This window comes from Tyto alba, unplaced genomic scaffold (assembly GCF_018691265.1).
Source record: "Tyto alba isolate M040663 unplaced genomic scaffold, T.alba_DEE_v4.0 Super-Scaffold_10, whole genome shotgun sequence".
Taxonomy (NCBI): Eukaryota; Metazoa; Chordata; class Aves; order Strigiformes; family Tytonidae; genus Tyto; species Tyto alba.
In genome coordinates, this window is record NW_024881262.1 from 15,290,872 (window position 1) to 15,318,320 (window position 27,449).

Consider the following 27,449-nt stretch of genomic DNA (forward strand, 5'->3'; position numbering starts at 1 on the left):
CCGTGCTGATCGTCCCGCTCCCGCTAACCGAGACCGCGCCGCCTCGGCCGGCGGGAAAGAGCGCGACGCCGGCGGCCGCTGAGGGGCTGGGCGGAGCGGGGAGCCTCGGCGCCGCGTAGCGGACCCGGCCTCGCCCACCCGCGGCGGGCGCTGCGCCCCGGGCCCCGCCGGCGGCTCCCCGGGGGCCCGAGGGGCTTGGGCCGCGGCTCCAGGACCCCCCGCCCCCTCGCGCCGGCCCCTTTAAGGCGGGCGGCGAGCGCACACCTTGCCTCCGCCCCCCCCGCCCCGCCGGCCGAGGTACCGGCCCCGAGCCGAGCCGAGCCCTGATTGGGCGGCCGCCGGGCCCGGTCACGTGGCGGGGGGTGGTGGGGGGGGCGCGCTCCCCACAGCCTCCCGGCCGCCATTTTGGCTGGAAAGTTTGGAATTTCCGAGCGGCACGAGCGGGAGGCGGCGGGCGGCGCGAGAGCACCAGCCTTGCCCGCCTTGGCCCGGGCCCCGTCGCGCCGCTCCGCTCCGCTCGGCCCCGCTCGGCTCGGCACGGCACAGTGCGGCTTGGCTTGTCCCGTCTCTCGCGGAGGCGCCGCGGCGGGCGCTGGTGGGAGCTGCCGAGGGGAGCCGCTTGCTCGCCGGCCGACCGGCGGGTGTGCGGGTCGGTCGGTGGGGTCGGTGAGGCGGGGCGCCCGTCCCCCCCGCTCCCCCCGCGCCCGGCCGGCTGGGGGACCCGCGCCGCCGCCCCCGCCGCGCCGCCCCGAGTTGGGCTCAAAGTTTGTGAGGCGGAGCCCCGGCCGCCGGGGGAGCGCCATGCCCGTCAGGAAGCAAGGTGAGCGCCGCACGCCGAGGGGCCCCGTCAGCTGCCGGAGTCGCTGCCTGACAGCCGGGGTGGCGGCGGCGGGACGGGTGAGGCGGGGCGGCTGTGGGGAGCCGGCGCTGTGAGCCCGCCGAGGGGCACCGTCCCGCCCGCGCTCTCCCGGCCGCGAACAAAGAAGCCGTCGGGCTGGGCTGGGGCGGTCCCGGCGGCGGAGACTCGTCGCCTCCCCGGCGTGTGCATCCCCGGTCCTGCCCGGTGCGCCCCGGTCACCGCGGTGTCTGGTCTCCCTCGCAGATACCCAGCGAGCCCTGCGCCTCCTGGAGGAGTACCGCTCCAAGCTGAGCCAGGCGGAGGACCGGCAGCTGCGGAACTCCATAGAGCGTGTTATCAGCATCTTCCAAAGTAACCTCTTCCAGGCTTTGATAGGTAAGGGCGGACTTCTCAGTTTGTGCTTGAGACGGCCGGTTCTTGCTTATGCTGTCACTTATGTTGAGAAGAAAAGCTGTTCTGCCCTTGTGTTAGAAGCTATGTGCTTTTTGTCGTTGTGTTTTGTTTTGCGTAGTATCACACGTGCTGTCGCCGATCAACAGTTCTCTTGTTTCATATACTTACTTTGAGGCTTTTGACTGGCCTGAACTACTAAAAGATGTGGTGCAGTTTTTTACTTCTGTCACGTGTTATTGTAGATTACTTTAGTCTATTTTCATGTATACTTATTCACCTGAGCAATTTCTAAGCAATGTGTTTGTTGGTTTTTTTTTTGGTGAGTCCATATGTAATAAGTTAATGAATGAGTTGAAGTGGTTTTAACTCAAGTTGGGATTCAGGCAAATGTTCCTGCTGAAGAATCTCTAAAAACATCACAAAGCGTCTGTCTGAAGTGTGAAGTTAACTTGGAAGTAAATGAGAAGAAACCTCTGATGCTTCAGGGAATGCTACAGTGATCTTCTCTCCTTTGTTGCATATTAAAGTATAGTGAAAACATTGTTAATTTCTTAGCTTAGAGTATTTGTAGTGCTTCACTTAAAATGTTCCCGTAAGTCTTGTTAAACTACTTGAAATTTTGAATTTCCTGCGTGTCTGTCTGGAAAAAAAAATTGAGCATAAATTAAACTTCCAAAATCCCGACTTTCTTTGGAAACTTCTGCAGGGGGGCAGTGAGATGGGGTTTCTCTTTGATTGTCACTATGACTGCTAATGAATGAAAGGGTTTGGTTAGTTTACTTTCCAGAGTAAAATTTGTAGAGTTCTGCATTCTTGTCTTTTAACAAAGTAACCCGTGTCTGAATTATACTAATAACAGACATGGTAGCTAGACTTGTTATTTGGCTTACTGTATGGTTAGTGTCATACAGATGTACATCTTCTATATAGTGTTGCAGCTTCTTTGAATCTGTGTTGTGGTAGAAACACAGGGACAGGCAAAACATAAACATGCATTGCTGCATGTGGAATGTTTTCTTCTGGAGGATTTGTTTCATATTCTTAGGTAGGTTTTCAGAAGATAGTAATCTTGCTGTGGTTTTTTTTTTTTTGTCATGTAAGTTCATGAAAGGTAGTTGTGAAAATAGGTCAGTTACGGAAATCTTTTACTCAGGCATTTGTGCATTTATCTTCAATAGTCACTTGATGCTAACCCGCTCCATGAGGGAAAGCTAGGCGTAATCTTTGTGGGACATGTGTGAACAGTATTCACTCATTGGTGGTTCAAAATGTTGAAGTCTTGTATCAGAAGCTTAATGTACTGTAGTTTTGCCTTTTATTTTCATCTAGCAAATGTCTATGTTGACTACCATTTTTCTTGTTCTGGGTGTCTGTATGCACATGGGTGTTTTTTTTTAAACTGTCTTGAAGATCCATGCAGTTTTCTCCCCTTCGTTGGATAGGACACCAATCTATCAGCCTTTAATGGTCAAACCTGCAAGACATAGTTGATTCTCATATCTGCATATGGATCTTCATTGTTTTAATAACTCTACACCTAGTAGTAGTAAACTTGAAACAGCAAACAACCTCATGTCTGCGGGTTTCATTCCGCAAGAGCAGAAAACAGGAATGTGTTGTTGCCTGGGTGGCCTACATGGCCTGTTTTCTGGTCTTGTAAAATATAAGTTGCAGTCATGTGACCCCAGTTTTTGTGGAGTTCAATTCAGCTGTGCATGTACAGTAGGTGTCATGCTTCTTGGGTGTGTTAAGTTGGTGTTTACTGGTACACTGTATGATTGTTTATTACAGAGTGTATGCATATGTTCCCAAACTGTGTCTGAGAGGTGATAACACAGAAGGCTAGTAACTTCCAAGCAATTTATGCTGTCAACTTCAGTCTTTCTCCTTTAACCTGCTTCTTTCCGTGGAAATACTTCCGGGGAGTTCTCATTCATGGCAGGCTGCTCCTGGTTATTGTTTTCCTGGGAACATCTTTTTATGGTGTGACTGGTGTGTGATGGGAATAAAGAGTGGGAAGACTCCCTGGAAAAGACGTGATCTAGAGTGTGGCTCCAGACCATGAGCCTGCTCCTGCCTGTCCTCTTTCCATGAAGATCTAGGAGCAGGTGTGATGAGCCGTTCAGTTGTGCTGCAAGCTAGGCTTACCTGGAATACCGCATTTCACATTACTTCATGGCTGATTTTTTAAGTGTGTCTTTTTGAGAAGTTGTGATGTGTTTCCAACTTAAACAGCCTGTGCTGTTCAGACAGAAAGTTTCAAGCTCAACTACCAAGTTATTTCTCCTATAAATACTTTTTCCAGAAAGCGTTCTACTTTTAGTTTCTGTGGTTTTTTTTTTTTGTTTTTTTTTTTTTAATAAAATAATACTAAAAAAGAGCAACAGCTTAATTTATTTTCTGCTTTTTCTGCCAAGTTACTGCACTATATCCAAGACCTGCCTGCCCATGGTAGGTGAGAATGTTTGTGAAGGATGCAGTCAGGATCTGCTGTCAACTTCATGTATCTTTTTTAGTATGATTTTTAACTTGGCAATCAAACGCTGTTCTTTCAAGCAATACATAGACATTACTATGCACAGAAATATATCTTTGGGTTTATAATGGGGGAAATTAAATATTCCCGAAACATACAGATTTTATTAATATTTCATATGTTTAGATAAATGTGAAGGAACTAAAGGCTAATTTTTTTCTGAATTTCCATTTGGATGCTGAAAAATAAATGATATTGGTTTTTATTCTAAGCCTTTTTTAATGTTGTCCTCTCCTTTTTAATTCTATCAATAAAATTTTAGGTCAGCAGTCTATGAACTTGACCTGGTTGTTAAATATACAGTTATGGCTTTAAATGACTTGAATTAGAGCAGTAACTAGTCAGTATGAACAAGCAGTGTTACAAAATTGACATCACAACAGTGTTATATTTTAAGTGAAATAACTGTAAGGACTTTAAATTAGTAACAAAATTCGTAACCAAACGTGACCTCCTTAAAGTAGTCTGAAAAAGCCCATTTTTTTATTTTCTATGTCTTCTGTGGTGTGGTATTTCCCATAGCTGTTGTTTCAAACAGCCAAGTGCAATGATGTCTGGTACTTTAATTAAATAAATACCAATGGTGTGTAATTAAAATCAGCTTGAGAATAGTGTCAGTTTTAAGTAAATTTCCTATTGTACGGTCTTGGAATTGTATGGTATATTTTCTAGCTTAAGATTTCTTGGTTGTAGTTAAAATAGCTTGTTATTGATATTCTGATAATTTGTGAGTCAGTTTAAGAGACCACAGTTAAGATATCCACATATGGAGGCATGGGATAGATGTATTTTCACTTTGATAAAGAATTTTATATTTATCTTCAAATAGGGAGGTAATAATTTTGCAAATATGTCCTGATTCTAATTTAGGCACTCTCACCTTCTTGAGAAGGTACAGGTTCTTGTAAAGGTATGGATATATGGTATATTTATCTCTTTGAGAGTATAGGAGGAACAACACTTGCATGCATAAGTCTAACACTTCTGAGGGAAAAACATGTGAAGCAGACTTCTGTTTATATACAGAATCTGTATAATTAAAGTCTGTTTCTAAAGGGTTGTGTGCTGCAGTCGACCATGTTAAAACAGTCTTCTAAAATTAAAAATTTTACTAATTATAGCTAGACATGTGAGGTAGTTTACTAATTGAAAAATACCCCTTTTCCTGACAGTGATGAACTGAATTTGCACAAGTGTCAGAAAAAGGGAATTCTAAAAGAGTCTCTACATACCTTGACAGTGGAGTTGGCTGTGCTGCCTTTCTTGCCTTCTTTATTACCTTATCTGTCTTAAGTGTTTTTGTTTTGTTTTGTTTTTTTTTTAATGTTATTTTATAGCTATGCATATAGAGGTTTTTTGGTATCAAAAGGCAAATTTGACTAGGGAAGGTTGAATGTGTTGAATTTCGTATGTGTAAGCAGCCTAATTGATTTCACTTGGAGTCCTTTAGCATGAAGATCTGCCTTGAGAATTGTGCTTGCACACTGGTTATCCTTAAGACTAGATGTCCAGTGTGGGAAACTTTGAAGAAAAAAATGCGGTGGTTTCAGTAATCCTTACTGAACCAAAGAATAGCTCCCTCCTGGTAATGGTAATCTTTAAGGTTTTTTAACCATAGTTTACATTCATGAGCTTTATGAATTGGCCAGAATATATTAAAAATGCTGTTAATATATTTTTACACACCCGAAAAAGTCCTGTCTCTGAAATTTTTGTAAAATTCATGATTGCATTAGGATAAACTCTTTGTTCGGGTTTGTCAGCAGTCTGACCAGGGCTGAAACTTCTAGGAGTATAAAACATACTCCGCAGCTTTCTCAGTTCTGTCCACACTGGCTTTCTGAACTGAATTAAGAAAACAACTCTGGATTTTAGACTGAAATAGACTGGATTGGGTCAACACTCCACAGAGTTGGTACCCTTTGGAGTGGACTGATGACAGTCCTGGTAGATGTCATGTGGCCCCAGTTCTCGGAGATGTGTGTGGCAACTCTGTAGATATTCTTGCTCTTTCAACTCCCTTTCAATTAGCTAGCATGGAAATACTTTCTGTACTTACTGGCTTAATTGAAATCAAACACAGTTAAAGCAGAAGCTCTTCTTCGTGACTGAAACCAAAAGTACTTGTTCTTGAGGAAACTTCAGTATCGGCTTTCATTTCAGTGATATAGTTAGTTAATAGAGCATATGGCATGATGACGCAGTTAACTTTTCAGATCAGCTCAGGCCTTGTGGAGAATTAGTTGTGGGTATGTGTCATTTTGTAAGACTGCTCTTGAGTTAACTTGAGGAAGGCTACTTTGTGAACTGTTTCCCATTTTCTAAATGTTACTGAGGCCCTAGTACAAGTTCTTTCAGACTCGGTTGAATAATATTTACATTAAGAATCCAGAAATTCTTGACAGTAAGTCAAGGATCTGGTTAGATAGTGAATATTGGTTGTTTTTTTTTAAATTTTTTTTTATTAGAGGGAATTTTAGAGAGAATTGGATTTTCTGTTATATTGGATACTGCTGAAATTGTTGTAGATGCTAATCAGGGTATTTTTACATTGAAATCTTACCCATGCTGTGTTTTTGTGACTTTTTCCCTAGATTGCAGCTTCTGAGATACAAAATCTTCGCTCGTATTTGGGGCTGAAACATTCATAGAATATAATTCTTGCATCTTTGAGGTGTTTATCTGCTTTTTGGTCAAGTTTCCTAAGGATGTACTATGTTGCGTTTACTACAGTCTCTTTCTGAAAGTTCTGCAGAAGTTGGTCAGTTTCAGAGGGATTTGACCCAGGGTTGTGTTTTCAAAGGTATTTAAAAACTTGATTATTTTAATGTGTTTTTCTTTGTCCATGTAGTGGGAGATTAAAACAGATGACTGGAGTTTTAGCTCAGTCACTGTTAGTATGTTACTGCCATGTAGTTTGTTGTTGCTTCAGAAAGTCATGGATCTTGGAAGAATTAAATGTCTTCCTCTTCAAGGCACTTAATGAGTGAAACAGTCTCATTGCTTCCCTTTTTAAAAGAATTACTGTTTTGTATGTATGTGATGCAATTCGATAGCATAGAAAGCTTTGGGGTGGTTGTGTGGTTGTGTGCTTGCTTTTTAAAGTGTTTTCCATGCTACATTATGTGTGTGTGTGTGACAGTGCAATGTATTGAATTTTTGGGATTAGGTGCTGCTTTTGGTAGCCTAAAATAGCAAGTAAGACTAGTGTAAGTTGAGTAGCTACTGGTATGCAGTTAAATAGTATTGTGGCAAAAGATTATCCTTGTGGTCATTATGCTGCTTGTGTATTCAGTGTTGAATGGCTGCACTGTAAAATTACCAATTATGGTACTCTCTTCACAGGATTAACATTAAAAGGGGCTATTGACAAGAAAACTTTGTCAATAAATCTGTGGTTTATCCAGGGGCTGAAAAGAAAGTAGAAGTTGAGAATAATTGATACAGTTTCCAGGTTCTGGGAAAGTTTATCTTCTGTTCTTGTTTCATTTTATTTGCTGTGTTCTTTCACCTGTTTTCCCTAGTTCTGATGCCCATTTCCTCCCATGCTGATGTGTATCTGGCTTTGCTCCTAATCTCCCTCAACATTTGTTTCAGTGCTTGGGTACAGTGTAAATGAAGGGGGAAAGCATGAGAGAGAATACTTAGGTTTTTAAAGAGGAAAAATAATTAAACCAAACTATACCAACCAATCCTGAAAGGGGCTCTACATAGGTTGTGATGAGGCTGGTTTTTGCTTTCATAGTACAAATGCAAGCATTTACACACACCATGGCACAACACAACCAGTGAATGCACAAAGAGAATACTTAGTTGACTCTGATCATTGGCTTGGTAAAGGGATATGAAGCTTTTCTTTTTGTTTGTATTTTCTTGTTCAGTAATCATACACTCTTCAAGTTTTGGTTTACTTGTGTTAAATGGATATTCTTAGCTTGATATAGCAGGAGAAAGTAAGTATGCAGGATTGAGACTTCCTTAGAATTAGTAGGAGTTGCTTTACAATAGGAGAATAAAAGTCTGTAGCTCTGGCAGACTCTTTTGCCTGTTCTGACAGTGCTCATGACTCTACTTACATTTTGTCTGTACACCCATTATTTAGGTCTACTAAGTATTTGACAGATGCCATACATCTCAAATTGCCCTGAACTGAAATAACATGTTGACCTTTGTTTTCCTTTCTAGTAGTTTTAACACCGAAGTTTTCAGTGCTTCAGGTCCTTTGGCAGGAAGCCCTAAGAAAGAAAGATGTCTTTGCCCCACCCTCAGCCCTCCAACCCCCCATATATTTAGATAAATGCTTAATTTGTAATGGGGATAGCACATCTTCCTGGACAAGGTACGGGTAGTCAAATTCTTTATAGACCTGTTTGCTTATGAAGTTATCCATATTTGAAAAAAACCCAGGCATTTGGATGAGTGGATGTCTGAGAAGAGGCAGACCAATGGGAGGTGACAAAGGGACTGCTCACCTGGATGGATCTTCAAGTGAAATACTAAACTGAACTATGTCAATTTCTGAAAGAATTCATAAACTCTTTGGTTGCTTTGAAGCTTGAAGGAACAAGGTCACACTGAAAGGTTTTCCTGAACAAAGCTGGTATTGAAATGCCTTGTGTGGTAAAGTCTGATGCAAATGTATCTAGTGGTTTTCTGGCTTGCTGTCTTTGTCATCGGCTGAAATTGGTTTGTTCTGCTGTTGAACATCTATCAGAAAGGAATACCATATTGATGCCAGTGCAGAATTGACTGTATAGCTGGAGCACATAAATCCTAGTCATGCTGCTGTGCAGAGGGACCTTGACAGGCTGGAGAAATGGGCTGGCAGGAACCTCATGGAGTTCAACAAAGAGAAGTGTAAAGTCCAGCAGCTGGGGAGGAACAATCCCATGTACCAATGTATGCTGTGTGCCACACAGCTGGAAAACAGTTTTGCAGAAAAGGACCTGGGGATCCTGGTGGACATGAAGTTGAACATGAGAAGCAGTGTGCCCTTGTGGAAAAGAATAGTATCCTGGGCTGTGTTAGACAAAGCATTGCCAGCAAGTCGAGGGAGGTGACACTTCTGCTTTGCATTTTAGAACACAAAATAGAAATTTAGAATTTATAAAAAAAATGTGCAAACAGCAAGCATGAACTTCCTAAACTAACTCTTGATCATGCACAAAGCTGTTAAATACATTAAAACTTCAAGCTTCCAAATGCGGATACAGTTAATACAACATATACAAATGTGGTTGTTAACTTTGTGTATAATGTGGTAGCAGTTTAAAGCTTTGTGTAGAGTGTGGTATAAGGGCAACAATTCACTGTTCTACATGCAGTGTCCAGTGCAGTCTGTTGTAGTAAATGTGTCAGTGTTTTAGTCCATGAAATGTTAAGCTTGTGTGGAATTTCTTGGCATTTGTTTAAGAAAACCCACCTATAACCCAGAAATGGTCAAGGTGCTTAAAGCATAAAAATGCAAAACCTAAACCCAATAGTAATCATCAAAGGATTGCTTTTAATTAAAAAAAAAAAAATCATAGAATCATTTTGATTGGAAAGGCGCTTAAAGATTGAGTCCAACTGTTAACCTAGCACTGCTAAGTCCACCACTAAACCATGTCCCTAAGCCACCACATCTACATGTCTTTTAAATGCCTCCAGGGATGGTGACTCAACCACTTCCCTGGGCAGCCTGTTCCAATGCCTGACAGACCTTTTGGTGAAGAAATTTTCCCTAATATCCAATCTAAACCTCCCCTGGTGCAATTTGAGGTTGTTTCTTCTTGTCCTATTGCTTGTTACTTGGGAGAAGAGACTGACACCCACCTGGCTACAACCTCCTTTCAGATAGATAAATAGTAAATGCCAGTAAAATTTTAGTAATTCCTTCGATGCCATAATATTAAAGGTCCAGTATCAGAAACCTAAAGAACAGCATAATGTCAGAAACTACAGTGATTACAGTGAGTTGCTTAATACTTGTTAGAAAGCCGAAACCTATTAAAATATGGTCAGGAAAGAAGGGGAATCCTTCCCATAGAGATGTGTGGTGTTGATGGTTTCTTCCTCCTCATTGTTGTGTTTTCTTGAGTTGGTTTTTGTTTTCCAACATACTCTGTGCTTCGCTCTTTCTTCATTACTTTGCAGTTCCATGTTACATTATAATTTCTTGTCTGTATGGTGTGTTTTACATATGCTGGATGCTTGTTCTTTGTTCTGTTATCCCCCAAACTGTTACTGCCCATTTCTCAACCTTGGTTTCCTTGTACCTGTAATTAGCAATTGGTGTGTTGTTTGTAGCCTTGAGGCTTCTGATACCATCCTGTGCCTTTATATTCAAGGCCTCTGCTGTCATTCTGTGCTTGTGCTCCTCTGCAGCTTTTTACTTTGGTGTCATGGGCAATTCATTCCCTACAGAATAACTATTGGTTATTGATAGCTATTAAATACAGAAATATACACACACACTCTTATTTGTATGTAGAATGTGTGTGTATGTGTACTCATGTATAGCTTTCACTTAGCTTCAGACAATTGTGTGATGTGCCACCAATTGGTTTTACATATATGGAATATATATAACATTTATATGCAAATTTTTATATTTAAATAGTATTTATGTATGTGTGTGTATTTTACATACAAATATTTATAAAAATAGATGTTACATCACACAATTGTCCGAAGCTAAGCAAAAGCTATACGTATTAGATGAGTCCTTAGATAATTGCTGTTACTGTTGAACAAGCTAAAACGAAGCTCCAGGCAGGCCAAGGCAAGTCCAGATGCCTGGTTATTAACTTAATATGAGGTCCATGGCCTGTTACAAGCAATGCCAGCACCTTGTTTATGGGGTTATACTGTTCCCGTAAGAAAATGCAATTGTAGGTATCCCACCTTTTACTTTCGAAGTTACAGTTATGGAAAGGCTCATGCACAGGCGAATGCAGAGAATAATTCTGCTGAGCTTTATTTTACTAGCTGACTATACTAAAATTACATATTCCATTCTGCAGGAAAGGTTTATGGGGACAACTTGGCTTGACAATGAGTTTTTTAGAACACGCACTGATCTTAAGTGGCCCTGATTACAAGTGTACTCTCTGAATATATAGGAAAAGGTATCAGACACTCCATGTACCAGTAGAAATGGCAACCAGAGGCCTTCTGTCTGATTTCTAAGGAGCAGGGAAGAAATCTATCTGAAGGAATGGTGTCATGTTCCTGGTTGGAATCATTGTCCTTGGAGGCAGATCCTCTAGACAGAACTGATGCAGGCTCCAGAAGTGCCATTGAATGTACTTAATTTAGGAGATGCTGTAAGAATTTGTTTGCTTCTGCAGTTCTGATGTTCTTTTAATTACTGTGGTGTGGTTTTTAGTGAACCTGGAACTCCCCTGTGAAGTCAGTTTGGGATACAATTTATACTTGGTAGGTTTCTCATTCTTAAAGCAAACAAGAAAGAGTTGGTTTAGCTAATGATGTATCACATTACTGGTGAATGAACCTGTTCAAAGAAGAAAACTAAGATGAGTGAAGAATAGGAGAAGGGGGGGAAAAAAGAATATACTAGCAAACTGCTTGTAGTTGGTCAACTTCTACTGTAATGAGTACTGAAAAAAATACTGTGCTTGTCACCTCTGCTTAGCTTTTCACATTACTAATAAGTTAAGAAATATAATTTTCATGTCTTAAGAGTTCTTCTTTTCAAAACTGGTCATGTGACACGTGCTTTGTATACACTTTTATTCTTGTTGCCGTCAAACGTATTGCTTATTTGACTACTTAATGTAATTTTACTTGTAAGCTTACGTAATTCCATGATGATTGTGTTGTCTACCATTCATCACTCTTGTCACTTTGACTTTCCTAAAAGTTTGTGCTCCTATTTCTTAAGTGTCAGTCAGCTGTTCTTTTAATGTTTACCCTCTAGTTAGAAATGTTCCCCATCTGGTGTGTCTTATTTTTTTTTGTTGTTGCTGTTGTGTGATATCTGATTTGAATTATTTTCTTGTAGCTTAATTTTCTGTAACTTAGTTTGAGATATAATCTGTCTTGGAATAAACATGGGAGAAAGGGCCTGGCACATCAAAAAAAGCATATCTGGCTTGAGGAGAGAATCTAACCATAACTGTAACTATAAAAAAAATTAGTGTTTTACTGTCTGCTATCTGTAAGAATTAGTAAGATGCTAGAACTTCTAATGATGCATCCACAGATTAATATGACTTCAGTAGATATTTAAGTGTGTTCAAGCGATGAAATATTTTTGTGAGCTGGTATGTAGCACTAGACTAGAAGAAATATTTTAGGTTCTATTTAGTATGACTTGAGTTTATGGCTTTAAAAGATGTAAATGTGCAGCACTCATTCCTTGTGGACATAATATATTCAGGGTGCATAGGCTGCTTGCCTGTACTCCTAAGCACTTAAAGCTTGCATTCTGAATAGTAAAAATGTAAATAAATGTGGGTTTTGTTGTTTGTTTGTTTTAATTAAGTAGCTGTCATATAGACACAATGTTAGAAACTTCTTTTGCAGATTTGAAGCAAGTTCAGTATAAACAGAAAGTAATTCCTATATTAAGTGGTGTATATATTTCTGACATCTTTCAGTAGTAAGTCTGTTGTGGTGTCCTTCATAGAGAAGTGAAGATGATGTATGGGAAATAATGTGCTTTTTGAAACAAGTCATTCTGCAGTATGAATAAATGGCTACCTCCACTGGCAGGGACTTAAAAGAATGGCAGCAGAATTGAGAATCCATGCCCTAGATTTCTGTTGCAAAACAGTTGCGCAAATAACCCCTTCCCATAAATAATGTAGTGATCTTCCTGGCTCGGTTGCTGTGGATTGCAGCTATAGAATCAACTGAAACCACAGCCTATTTTAATATATAAAGTACTCTCTATCGGGGGGCAAAAAGAAATCTTGGTGAGCTTGCTTGATATATTAATGTTAATGCAGCTACAAGACAAATTTGCAACTGAGGGAGCTAATGTGAAAGATGGATTTAAAGGCAATTTGTATCTCTTAGGCTGCTCTGCTCCTGTATATCTAGGTCACTTAACATCTTCTGCAACCCTCACTGCTATTTCTTCCAATCAGCAGTGCTAAGAGCATGTATAACTTTAAAAATTAATGTAAAGCAGTTGATAGGAATTTGGCTCTTGTTCAGAGAAAAGATACAAATGGAATTTGAGAATTGAGGTTTTCTAAACTGGTAAAGAGCAGGAGTGCAGTTTCTATGTAAAAAAACAAAAAAAACAAAAAAAAACACCAAAAAACAACAAAAAAAAACACCAAAAAAATGAAACAAAACAAAAAAAAACAAAACCCAAAACAAAAACCAGACAACCAAAAAAAAACAACTAAGACTGGAACACCAGCAACAGTAAGACTTTTTATTTGTGTGGTCTTTCTTTTGTGGTACAGCTTTATAAAGGAATTAAATTATTGTGTCTCTTACTCTGGGCAGCTGCTGAAAAGCTACAAGATTGTGCTGATTAAAGTCCTACTTATTCATGGTTGGGTCCTATTTACTTCTTGGGCTAACTGTGTCTCTATGTTTGTCTTCTGTGAAGTTGCTGTAATTAAAAACATGAGTTTATAGCAACTGTTTAGTAGATTTTTGCTTCAAAGACAACACTAAAAGCTTTACAAGATAGCTTCTTTATTTGTCTGCCCTTCCCTTAGCCTATACCTTTTCAGATTTTTTTGTTTAGTATGTGTAAGGATATGATTACAGTTGTAGTAGTAAGTTTCGTATGCTTATATTTCATAGAAACACCTTTGATACTTCTCTAGATTGTGTTATTTTTATTGGTGCTTCATGTAGTGGATGGGATGTCAATAAAAAACCCAATGCATCTAGATTCTTGTTCTCTAGAAGATTCCAGTTGAGTCTTCAGGGTTATAGAAAAAGCTGCTTATTTTTTCATAAGTATGACTTGTAATTCATACTGTTAAAAGCTTCATCTTATTTCTGATACTTAAACTGAAAAAGCAGATGATGATCCATGCTGATGAATCTCCTTTTTCCTAACTATGTGCAACTTCTCTTTCTTGATTTCATCGGTATAGTTCTATTTCTGTGATCATTTAATTAAAACATATACCACAGAAGAGACATTCTGATATTGCCCTTGAACATTAGATTTTGGATAAACAAAGGCTACATTAGATGAAATTATGTATACCATAATTTGAAGCATAGACACCATCCCTTCTACTATTCCACTGCAGTTATTCCATACGCTTCTGCTGTTCCTGCTGCAGATCATACTACTGGGGTTGGTGACAGAAGCCCAGAGTGGGGACACACAGGCTCTGAGATATGGGGCGCAGAGAGTGAGTTCTGTATCCTGTGGGGAGGTTGACGTGATCTTGGTGATGCAGCTTCATCTGTAATAGGTAGATAGAGCAGTAGGTACCTAATTTGTTTTGCAGAAGGAAAATGTTAAGATCTGAATGCTATAGTCACTATAAAGCCTAACTTCTCAATTTTTTCCACATCTTTAGATATTCAAGAATTTTATGAAGTGACCTTATTGGACAATCCAAAATGCATTGATCACTCTCAGCCATCTGAACCAATACAGCCTGTGAATACCTGGGACTTCTCCAGCCTTCCAAGCACAACAGTGACATCAGAAACACTGCCAAGCAGCCTTAGCCCAAGCGTAGAGGTATGATATAGAAATCGCTGGTTTATTTTTCTTGTTGAGACTGTTAGTTCAACATTGTTCTCTACATTTCCTTCATTTTATAAAATATTTATTTCCATAGAAAATGTACATTATTAAGATCAATAGTCATGGGGGATTTAATTATTGAAGTATTTAATAACAGATATGTGCCTTTTGCTTAGTCAAAAATTTATAAACCTGTTTGTCAAATGTACCACTAAGTGATCATTAAATTGGATTTATGCTCTGAATTTGGAACATGGCTAACAGGCTCAGTATGCTTGTACTCATCCGTACTCATGACTCTTTAGTCATTACTTTGTTAATAATTTGGGAAATCTGAAGCTGTATCCTTCTGATAGTACACTTCTTAGTCTGTTTGTAAGAAGTTCTCTGCAACTTATACAGCTGTGTTCTGGAATGACTTTTGGAAAACAACATGAATCCTGTTGTCACCAGTGAGTGGAGAGGAAACTGAGCAGGGAAATGCACATTGATGTGTATTTTCACTAAATTAAGATACTCCGGCCCAAGTTAAAGCTAGTGTTGCTTGATATTTTTTATTTATTTTTTTTAATCAGCCCTATTATTTGTCCCCAAAGAGGTGAACGTTGTTTTAAGTGTGCCCTCAATACTGACAGCATTGGAAAAGGTGTGTGAGCTTCTCATTAGTAACTGAAGGCAGTGTGCTGTGATGACTCATTTTAGTGAAATGGAAATACAGCTCAGGAAGAGCACTGGGGGGAGAGCAGCCACAGGACCAGTGCCTGCAGCCTGTAGGGAAGCTCAGGAGATTGTGCTACCCAGGAAGATAAAGTGCTTAGGATGCCCTACGGAGTGAACTCCATCAGAAACTGTTTGCACAGTATAAGAAAGTCCTCTTAGCTGCAGAACATAAGTGTGTGATGTTCTAGTGAGTTTATGCGGTTTAAAAAAAAGTGTTTGTGGTTACTGTAGCTTTTCTGAAATTTGTCATATTGAAGCTAGTATGAAATGCGTCAGAAATGCCTTAAAGGAAACTATAGAGGCAATCAAAGAGTTGTATTGTGTTCTCTCAGAAAGTAGAAAATGGCTAGTAGATAAAAGATCAGCCTAGCCAGGGACAAGAGTTATATGTTGCTGAGATCAGTCGTTAAGGTCTTCTTTACATGAAAAATCTGAGCAGCCTAGGTATACTGTATTTTTCAGGTTTGTATGTAATTGAGCACTGAGGGAATAAAAGTCTAGTTGAATTTGCAGTGTAGGAATTGATTATTTTCCTTTGATTTTATTGTGAATCTTGATTATACACTGGAAAATTTAAATTATATGCCTCTTGGGAATCTTAGTAGCCTTCTCTAGGCAATTTCAGGTAACTGTCATCATAGTCACCGTGATGAAAAATTTCTCTAAGAATTGTAATTTTGGGAGAAAATCAAGTAATGCTAGGGTATATGAGAAATAGTATGGAAAACACCGTTGTGCTATTTACTTGTATGCCATCATCTAAATCTTAGGCTTTGAGCCATAGACGTCTCTTTCTGAAGGTATGGGAGAAATACTGTCTCTTCAAAGCAGGAGCAAAATGGACTGTAGACAGTAGGCTAGGATAGGCAAAGTTCATTTTGTCTACTGAGGGGTTTTGAAATAAGCTGGTTCTAATGCATGTCATCTTTGCATGTGCAAAGAACTTAATGAGGCAGTTTGAGAGTCATTTTAGTCACGGAGGATGGATGAAGCTCCAGAAAATTGCAGATGGACAAACACTTCAAAAGGTTGTATATAGGAGCAAGGCAGGAAAGGAGGAGTCAGGTTTAACAGGTACAGAGGATGATTCTACAGTCTTTTTGTAGCTCCTTGAAAGTGATAAAGGAGCCAAATAATAGCCATTGTAGTTGCTTGACAAAACTGTTATCAAGAGTTTTTCTAACGTGGTAATAGTTGTGGTAATAGAAACAGTGGTAATAGTTGTGGTAATAGAAACAGTAAATGTGATTAAATTATGGGTTAAGTAAAACTTATGGGATGGTTTAACAGGTTATCTTTTGAGATAATATATCAGTTAAAGTTTCTAAAAGAATGCATCCTAGTTTGAGTTATTAGTGAAAATATCCTGATTAAGTTATAAATTAAACCATGAGAGGAGAATGACATGTTGCTGCTTTAGAAGATAAGACTAGAACGAAGCCTGGAGCAGTTGAAGTAATTAATGGGCAGGCTCTAGTTCAGTAGGACCAAGTACAGTGTCCTGTACTTTGGTTGTACTAAAGTAGCACCTGTAAAAGTTGACTAGTTAAGAAGTAGTTTCTAAGGAAAGATCTGGGTCATTTTTGAATTTTAAGGTGAGTTAAACATGTCATGTTAATAGATGAAAAAAACCTTATTGACGTAAGTGTGTGGTGTAAAAAAACTGTTCTGTTCTACTTGGTCGATGTAAGGCTTTGCTGGAGATATTGTCAAATATACAGTACTATTGTGCAAAGATGTAGAAGAATTTCAGTGCTTAGAGATTGACAGGGAAGTTTGAAAGTAAATGAAGATGGATGGAAGGATTTGGTGCTGCTTAAAAGAACTGAACACTTAATTGGAAAACAGATCTTTTTCTGTGTTTGTCGGCAAATGTAAAAAAGGAAGATAATGTTTAGTGCCTATACAAGATGTATCAGGTTTAGACTATAGTAATAGGCTTAGCAAAAACATTTAAAATGTTTTACGAAGCACCAGAATAACTGTACGTGGGCAGTCTCCCTTACTAAAGGTCTTTAAAGGCAGTGTAACTGTCTCAAATGGCTTAAATGTTGTTGTGGTTTTTTTTTTTCCCTCAAATACACTTGGGAACAGTGGCTTGAGGCTTTATGTCCCTACCAAGCCATATATTGTTGTTAAACATGCTCTTAGTTCCAACAGCTGGGACTGTGAAGGAAGTATCTGCTGCTGTGAGATTTGTTGTTACGTGTTCCAACTGTAGCACGTGTTTTGTGCTTCCACTGTAGGGGAAACCTGCTGAAATCTGAAGTGCAGAATAGTGCATACTGTTAAATCCAGGCTTTATAATTACTTCTCCCCTGCCCCCCCTCCAGAAACTGGAAAGCTTAACCTATAAGTTTGCTTATTTTGCAACCAAGATGTTCACAATAAGAAAGACTAACTTGTTAGGTAAAGGATAGCGTTGTCCTTGTGTCTTTCTAAAGTTTACATAAAGATGTATGTGAAGGTGCAATTTAGTTACAAAGTTGCATGCTTAGTTTTTATTCTCATGTGCTAGTAGACTGCCAGTGTCCATGACACTGCACTGATGACAAGAGGCACATTGTCATGGCAAGGTCACTAATGTGTTGAAAGGAAGAATGTCCTGATTTGGGAAGTCTCACCATAGACTTAAGTGTATGTTCTCATCTGAACTGTTTTGCTAGATAATGCAAATGCTCCTCCAGTACAGTCTTGTGGTCATGGTACATAGTATTACCGAACAGAACTTGATATAGCGTGAATTACTTTGTCATTTTTAAGTGGCCCAGATTTGAACATTTATGATAAAGCCACCTGTCTTCCTTCAGATTTTTGTCTCGAGTATCATGTGAAAGAGTTGTTTGACCTTCAGCATATGAAGGTCAGATTTTATGTTTACTGCCAGTATTTAAGAGCATAATTGCATGTATTGATATTGACCTTAGTTTATATGAAACTGAAACCAAACTTTTCTCACAGTGTTTGTCACCTGCACTAAATGTTACCTTGTGTTTCATTAGTTACAATACTGTTTCCACATTATAGTTGTAAGGTTGGGCAAATTTGAAGAGTGGTAGTTCAGTGTTGGTTTCATTTGCTTTTTCTAATATATCTGAATGTCTTAGTTTAGCTTTCGAATATCTATGAAAATTATGATAAACATATCTTCTACATTTTATCAGCCTTAATACTTTCTTCAGTGACTGTTCTTTAAATTGATATATTTGTAAGGCAATAACTTTCCCTCAATAGTTTGAAATTTAATAGAAGTTATGAAGAGAAATTCTTATGTATTGACAGTTTATATTCCACATACTTGATGTGTGTAGTACCTGAAAATTAATGTTTTTATCCTGTAAAACAATGCATTTTGGTTTCAATAATATCCTACTTTTTTAGATACTTAGGGTTTTTTTTAATATATTTGGTTTTAATCAATGCAAGGGCATAACAATTCTGGTGCAGCATGTGTTTAATGACTTGTTTTGCTTATTGAAAATTGCTAGAAATTAGAAGAAACTTTAGTTTATCTGACTTTGTTCATAGCCAGCATTTTTTTTTTAACAGCAACTGTCACTTATTAGATTTGCAAGGCTGCTGCCCAATTCAGTATTAGTTCATTAACCAGACCAGCATACGAGATGCACTTAGAGATTAATTTTAGTTCTATTCTGTTGCTTGCCAGGCTGGTAGAACTGTAGGTGAAAAGAATGGGACAGGTTTTCTTTCTTGCTTGCAAATTGTTAACCTTGGAAGTAATATCTTCCAATTCTGTTTCTTTTCTATTAATGGTATATTTTTGCTGTAATTACTCGGGGCCAAATGAGTGTTCTTCCAGCTGACAGTTTGATGGTATATGTGAGAGTTGCTTGAGAGTGGGAATATAATGCTCTTCTAAAGTGATTAAGGATTGTATTACAAGAACTTCTACACAGCTGACTTTCGGAATGACTTTTTAGCAATGTGTGCTTGTGTATATACATAGAATAGTGGTATACAAGCTTAGGTTGTCTGAGGACTTTTGATGGGACGTAGCCTAGTTTTGCTTTTGCCTTCCTACTTTGGGATCAAAAGACTGGAGTTTGTAATCCCCATAGGTGTTGCATTAGAGAAAATTAGAGGTACAGATTGCAGTTTTCCTGTTCACGGGTGTTTTTTTTTTTTTTCCCCCCCCCATGCTTTATGTTTCCTGGAACCTGATTTGACAGTCTTACTTGTTTTAATCTTCAATACAAAAAGATGATGGGGGTGGAAGGAAAAAAAAAAAAGAGGTTCAAGACAGTGATAAGCAGGAAAGGAATGTTAATCCTCTCAGTACTGGGAACTAGCAAAAAAAAAAAAGTTCAATTTGAAAAGGACAAAAGGTGCATACGTTTTTCTTGTGTGCATTAAATACCGAGTTTTATGTGTGCATTGGCAAAGCAGCTAACAAATTGAAAGCAAGATCTCTTAATACTAGTAATTGTGTGAGAGAAGTATGTGTACAGTAGGGAGCAATCTTTTAAATTGTTTGCTGTGATATGTAGTGCCATCTGTAGGTGGGGACAGTTTGTGTTTGAGAAATACGTGGTGAAACTTGTATCACTGGTAGAAGTCTCCTTTGACCTAATTGAGTAGTACATTGCTAATAAAATAGTTGACTTGTGACATTCTTTTTTCTTTTTTTTTTCTTTTTTTTTTTTTTTAAATCTGTAGGGTATGTTTCAATATTGCAATCATTTTAAATCTGAAAAGTTAAGAAGTGCTTGCTGTTTAGCTTGAGTTAAAAGTAGCCACAGTAACTTCAGTTCAGATTTTGGAAAAAAACCCCACTGAACACTGTTTCAAAAAATGTTTTATTTTAGGAGATGGAAATTGATCTGGAGTGCCTTACAGTTAGGTTAACAGATCTATGCATTTAGTGAGTAGTGGTGGCTGAAGTCCTTTGGTCTGATCTGTGGTTTCCCCATGTATCTGCACGTGCCCATGTGTTTATTGTCTGGCATGTGTAGCTCAATGTCTTCTAAGGCCTTTTGCCAATTTCTTTCAATAAAAAGAAAGCAAAGAAGGAAATAAGGAAAACAGCTAAAATTATAGACATGTCAGCTAAATTTGATGCCAAGGCAGGGTGGAAATGAAACTCGAAACATCCAGGTTTCATCAAATAATTCAGGCTCACTTGGGAGGTCAGTCAAATTGCAAAGGGTTTCAACCAGCTGAGTCTTGAAAACCTCCAAGGATGTGAACTACAAAATCTTTGGGGCTAATGTATTCCAATGTTTGTCTACCCTCCTGGTGAAAAAGCTTTTCCTTATTTCTAATGGAAATCTCAGTTTCAATTTATTTGTGGTTTCTCAATGTCTTTCCATCATGCAACCGGCACTTGGCTCTGTCTTCTGGGTAACCTCATTGCAGGTAATGGAAGGCTGCTTTTAGGTTCCACTGAACTTTTTCCTCAAAGCTAAAACAAGGCCTGTGCCCTCATCCTCTATTTAAGGGGCAGGTCTCCCAGACCCCTCACAATCTTAATGGCCCTCTGCAGAACTTGCTCGAGGTTATCAATATTTTTGTCATGTTGGGGGCCCAAAATTGAATGCAGTATTCCAGATGCAAGCGCCAAGAAAAGGGGAATAATAGTTTTGCTTGGTATTACTGGTTGTTTTTGCTAATGCAGCTTCTGTTAGCTTCCTTTGCTAGTAAGGCATACTGCAGGCTTATGTTTAGTTTGCTCAATATTTGTAAAAAGGCAAATTATAGTCAAAAGGAATATTTTGAAAAGGTGCAGTTAAGCTAACCTGATTTTCACCTACAATACTGGAACTGATTTGTTTACAAAACAAGTGGTAATGTCTTTTTAACCTTTGTGAGACTTTGACAGTTTTGTGTAACTTCTTAATAAGATAAGCTCACATAGTCTAGAGGAAAGAACTTTGTATGATTTCCAGTGGAATGAAAAAAAAAATAATCTGTATTTAATCAGTAGCAATTTGTATTGAAAGTGGAATGGTGCATTAAGCAGCTAATTGGCATCTTAGAGGAAAACTGAGATACCTGTATATACAAAGTGCATTATTAAAGTGGTAGGATACTCTAGTTCTGTGTTTCTGTTTCTGAATTTAGTTAACTGCAATATCCTCACCTGGCCGTTACAAATGCAGTCAGTTGTACCTGTCATAATATCAAGCTGTTCCTGGGAAAATCACAGACCTATTGCACTGTCTTCAAATACCTTCTTTGCCTTAAAAATCATAAAGATTCAGCAGTGGTTAACTTGATGATATGCTATGTCTGATTGTTATACTCCTTGGTACAATACTGGTCCTTTATGCTTTTATCTGTATGTGTATTGCCCATTTTATTCCTTTTCTGCAGAAATGATGGCATTGTTTTATTTGAGCACCTAATAGGGTGTAGTCTTAGGCCACTCGGGAGCCTCATTGCTTTCTCTGTGTTAACTTTACAGTGGGGGAATTATATTTGGCTTGCTATATGTTTTGCCTTCAATTCTTGAAATCCAGGCTGTTTGTACAAATAAAAGAATGTAAGTTTTGAACCAAAGCTAAAGAAGTCTTCCAGGGCAGGCTTCTGGTCAAACTGAATGCAAGAGCAAAGAAGTAAAAACCCTGTGCTCTGTTCAGGATGCATACACAAGCAATAAAAATCTGTTCTTTCCAAAACCTTACCTTTCTCAATTCAGAAGTAAATAGAGAACTTAACAAAAAATGATGTGATTTTGGTATCTAATTATGTTTGTGGGTTTTTTTTGAACTTGTAATGACTACATCTTGCAGCCAGTTTCAAAGATAGCTAGATAAATTAGGTTACAGAATCTTACAATTTTAATGCTTTCTTTACTAAAGGATCTGAGAAAATGCTTGCAGTGATGATAGTGCTTGATCTTTACTGAGTCTTTGAAATGTCTCCTCAAATATGCTGAGGTTGGGCCCTTGACATATAGTTACAAAGCTGAGGTGAGCCTGCTTCTCTGGTTACACCTGTGATAGCTGTGTGTTATGCAGGTTTTCTCACAGAATCTGAGAGAAAATTAGCATTTAAATAACCATATGCGCTTTTAAATTTGTGGATAGATGAAGAAATTACTTAGCTGCAAAAATCTGTATTTTTCCAAAGCATTGTTTTCATTTGCATGATTTATTTCTATGCATTTTTTTATCTGTGCATGAATTTTCCTTTAGTTATTTGGTGACTTTGTAGATAGAATCTCTCACACTGGAAAAAAAAAAAAAAGCCTGTAAAGGTGCAAAAAGTGACTGCCAAACATTACCTGAAAAAAAATTGGTGGATAATTTAAGTCAATAAAACCCCATCTCTTTCCTTTGTGTTTCTCACAGGAGAATCATCCTTTGTTTTTTTAATATTAATGCCACAAATAGTGATGAATGGAAATACACTTCTTATCAAACTGTATAGATTATAGTTGCTGACTGTTAGTGAGATCACTTGGAGCTGACAGGACAGAAAGGTTTATTTTCAATAAGTATGAATGACATGAACAGATTGAGGTGCTGCTCACCAATCTAGTAGAATAATAGTGATTTTAATGGCTAAGAGTACTGTATGGAAATGTCTTAACTCTTCAGTGCATTAAAAATTAGGCTTTTCATGCATTTTACTCTTTTGATTCAAGTTTTGGTGTGTTCTTTAATATCTTTCTGTTGCTCATCACAAAACAATTTAAAGAAGGTTCTAAATTGTTTAATTCCTGTAGTTCTAGTTCTGGTGTCCTTACCTAGTTTTCATTTTGAAAAAAAAACCTGTTTCTTCTGACTTCCAAAGTTTAATACATTCTTGCTCATTTAAGGAGTTTTCAAATTTGTCTTCAAGAAGTTATATTATTGTTTCTTGTGACAGTGCTAAACTTCGTGAATGTTTGAGTCTTGATCAATCTTTTTTGAATATTTATTTTCTGTGTACAGTATTTCTAGTGAAGAGTCTGCAGAAACTGCTTTTGGGCTAGGAAATATTTTATGTACAGTCCTATCTTCTTTGAGTGCTTATCGATCTTTGTACTATATTTACGAAAATGTGTGTTGCTGTTTGCTACAAATTTTTTTTTCTCTACCAGTATGGTATATGTCATTGTTGTCTGTGTGTATGTTCTCTTGTTTGTGTTTAGCTGAAGGTGGGTCTTGAGAGAACTGAGCAGTTACCAGAAGGGCTTTTAGTTCAGTGTAGTGGTGCAGTAATTGGTAAAGGGCTCTAATGTAGCTCAGTTGTACATGCTTTTCTGATTTGTGCAGTGGATGTTGTTTTCAAGCATGTTTGTTATGAGATGACTTTCTGTGCCCTCTGAAGTGTTTATTGTGCCTGTTCATGATCAGTCTGATCCACAAATCCTCAGCAGAGAAATGCCGTTTCCCACCTCTCTGGATAGGTCTCTTTTCCACATCTCTTAGTCTGCATTGACAACCTGAAAGATATCATGTGCTCTGTGTGGCAAGACCAACGGGCCTCAGGTCTTGTTAAAAGGATGCTAGTGAGTGGGAGGGAAAAAAAATGGCATGATAACAATCCTTAGTTCTGAGAGAGTCCCAGAGAAGGCAAAAGAATAAAAAATTGAGAGAGAAGAAGAAAGTGATTGACCCTGAACATGAGCTGGTTGTATTCAGGATTAGTTTGCAGAAGCTTAATCTTGAACCAAGGTGGCTGAGAGAAATTTCAGTGATGAAAAAGTATTGTTTGCCCTTCATAGACAGAGCATGAGGGACAAGCCCAGTTTGGGTGTGTTATTGGGGTTCCTAAAGTGAAGGTTGTACAAGAAACATACGCAGTCAGTCCACATGCATCTTGGAGTACTCACTAAGGATGTTTTTGAGCAAGACGCTGGACATGTGCCAAGACACCTGAGAATGCATTTTTTTGAACTTCCCTTTTTGGATGCTTGCACTTTGTTAATTTATCTGAACTTTACAGTCTTTCTGACAGAATGCTTGGGAAATTCAAGGATAACCTATATGTGGGGTACCTCGTATGTGTTCAGCTATAAGAGGAATTTTTTTATTTTTTTCCCGACAGAGGAAAGTTTCATCAGCTTAACTGGTGCTTTTCTGCTTTCTAAAGTCAGAACTTTTAGACTTCTGTCTGGATTGAGCCTTAACAATCTGAAAGATGTATGTTTTTCGCACTGATGCTTTGCAGTAGTGAAAACTTCATCTAGGTGTTCATAGTATAAATCTTTCACAAACTTTATAGACTGTGTAAAAATGAAAAGTATCTCTGACTTGGTCTGGTAGACACATAAGGTAAAAATCTTGGTTTTGGTGGCTGAATTGTGTAAGATCTTCCTTGAGATTCCATTAAAGCTGAAGGGAGGTGTTTTTACTAGCATGCAATCAAGCTTTTCTTGAATGGTTTTGGATTTTTGGGGTGTGAGGTGTGTTTTGTTTGTTTTTGTTTTTTAAATTGGAGAAGGATTTTTTTTTAATGTCCTTCCTCTTTGTCCTATAAAGGTATCATCTGCCTGCAAAATAAAATGTGTAATTGTAGGAAGAATGCTTTCTTTATTAATTTATTTTTCGGCATTTCCCCCCCACCTCCCACTGTATATATGTTAGAGCCGGGGAATAAAGCTGCAGAAAACTTAAAGGGAATACTGAGAATGCTCTAGGTACATACTTAGTGTACTCTAGAGTTGTTTGCTGATGTGAGATAGCAGTTTAGCTAGTTGTACATCTTGGGCTAAAAGCAAAATGATGCAGATGAGACTTAATAGTTTAAAATTGTTTAATGAATTTTTTCAATATACTTGATTGTGTTTGTAGCAAAGGTGTTAGTGGGAGATGTGATAGGAGAAGATAGCAGAACCTGAGTTAACTAGTTGCTTTCAGTCCCTGTTGTGGGAAATTAATGTAATAAGGTTCTAACCAATGTATGAAACTGTCAATTCAGTGTTTCATAGTACACAGAAGGTTTTTTTGTACCCAAGTGTTTGACCTTTCCCAGGTGTGCTAATTAGGCAGAGAAGACAATGCCTGCACATACAAACTTTGCCTTGTCACTGCATTACAGCCATACAAAAGGAAATGAAATTCTAGGTTAATTTGAGGCTCAAAATAGCGTTTCTCTTGCAATATGCATTACTCTTTCCTTGCCACTTTCTTCTCTCCCTGTTCTACATGGAATATTCCATTCATTACTGCCTAAGAAATCAGTTATTTTGCAGTCTGCAAATGCTGAAATGACGTTAGAGGAGAAACACTTGCTTGCAACCGAAACTATTTTTGAACAAACGCTTCATTTTAGAAATTGTAACCAGCTAAGAAAAGCTGAATTGAGATTTTTTTTTGCTGTAAAATAATTTTGTATTGCATTTCATCAAATGATTCCCTGTGATGCTCATGTGTTAGGTAATACTGAAAGAGGAGTATATGAAATAGAATACGAGGAGGTATTTAACTGGTATGGAATAGAATTTGGCATCTTTCGTAGGATATTTTCAAGGATAAATTTAAGATTTTCAGACATAGTTAATCAAAATAGATTAAGAATCTCTCATAAAATATAGATGCTTTAGTTTTCAGCCTGCTTTTTTTTTTTTTTTTTTCCTCCACGGTGCTTCTACCTCTGAATGAATCCAAAGGGAAACCTGGCACGCATTCTACTGTTTTGACTATTAAATAAGTGTGCTTTTTCTCATTCTGTTGAGATGGTGCTTAGCTGTGATTGAAAATAAGTCTTTTAAATGTTTGGAAAGATACCTGCTATGCTGAAACCATGGATTGCTTATGCATTGTAACAACAAAGGTAAGATGATAAAGCTTTTGATTAATGCCTACAGTGTTGGAAGTTCTTTTTGAATCTTTCTTCCAGTTTTTGTCTAACCTGAAAATGTCTTGATGGTTTTCTAGTGTTGATTTTGTTCAACTTTAACTGTACAGATTGCCAAAATAAATTCTGTAGCTGTTGCTAAGATCAATCATAGATGTTAACTCTAAGAGCTAATTAAGCACATAATGAAAAACTCAGGTGTAGTAGAATGATGCCTTTTTTTTTTGTCATTCTGCAGTAAGACTCTTCTATAAAGATTCACTCTCTTTAAATGTGATAATAGTTTGCTTTTTATTCCAGAATGAGGAATTCCAAATGCTGTTTTATATGTACTGATAAAGGTTAGGTTTAAAATAGTCATCGAAGAGAAGATGAAGAATCTGGGAAGTCCTGTTAGGGATGGATATATTTCAAGATGCTTTGTTATTTTGACATCTTGCTGCTTTGAGATAAAGACACGTAGATAGCTTAGTGTCATTACTTCTGTGCTAGGATAAAGTTTTATGTGTGATTGTTTTTAATACAGTCTGCTTAAACTGCTAAAGATAAGATCTGATGCATAAACAGAATGTATTAGTAGCGTGTTTGTGAAATATTGACTTGGTGAGTTTGTTTTTTCAGAAGCTTTTTATTTCCCTGCAAGTAGCAAACTGTTGTTCTGTATTGCTCCCTTTTCCCTGGATGTTCAAATATTTGCAAGTTTAATTTTTTGTGAACAGACTACTTTGACTTCTAGCATTCTTCTGGATAATTTGAAACAATAAAACTTGTTTGTACAAGTGTCCTTCCCAAGAAGTACAATAAAATTGAACATCTTTGAGAACATTATGGAGGTTTAGTGATAGCTTTTATAAAAGAAAAGATCAAGATGCTTATCGGTCTGTTTGACACGAGGAGGCATAGGCTAATTGTAATGGGTGAAGTTACCTTGTCTCTCACCAGCAAAGTATCCTTTCTGGTGTCAGGTTTTTTGAGAGGTGAAACCCTTTTAAATCATGTTTGATTAATGAAATTAATTTGTGGCATTTCTCTTTCAGAATATTCCTCTTTGTACAGTGAGATCAGATATTAATTCCTTGGCTTTGGTTATATTGATATGTACATTAATTTTGTTGTACTCATTTTTAAAAAGGGAAGGGCAGTGCTGTTATTTTTATAATTGAACTACTCAACTTTAGTTTTATTTTGTGCATTTGCTTACCTTCCCATATCTACTTGTCTAAGAGCAGAAGGACAATTTATATCAAAAGTTAAGCCAAGAGAAGATGTATTCTGGGAAAAGTAGTATTTTTTTTTAGGATGGTTAGCCTAGCTCTGTGAGTGCTAAGCAAGTAAGACTGCTCACAGAAATGCTGCACAAGAGAAGAAGAGATCATCCTCTCTGCACAGCATAGTTTTAGATGGGTTTAGGCTGATCATGCATTTCCACCTGGAGTTATAAGTACCTAATCATTCCTGCCTGTTTCATGGGAAGTTTTGGCCTAATTTAACTAAAAGCTGCTGTAGTACCT

The 27,449-nt window shown here is 38.2% G+C and overlaps 1 protein-coding gene across 12 annotated transcripts in view; it reads left to right on the plus strand.

Moving 5' to 3' along the window:
- Positions 1–282: 282 nt before the first annotated feature.
- Positions 283–27,449, plus strand: part of DLG1 (discs large MAGUK scaffold protein 1) — a 165,898-nt gene continuing 138,731 nt past the window's right edge. For 3 of the 12 annotated variants that reach the window (XM_032986799.2, XM_032986801.2, XM_032986802.2), the window contains exons 1-3: positions 284–820; positions 1,103–1,234; positions 14,297–14,463. In XM_032986799.2, coding sequence (XP_032842690.1) covers positions 802–820; positions 1,103–1,234; positions 14,297–14,463 — 318 coding nt within the window. In that variant the 5' untranslated portion in view covers positions 284–801. Of the gene's footprint in view, positions 821–1,102; positions 1,235–14,296; positions 14,464–27,449 lie in introns of all 12 variants that reach the window. The other 9 variants (XM_032986796.2, XM_032986797.2, XM_032986798.2 and 6 more) reach the window with 5 other exon arrangements.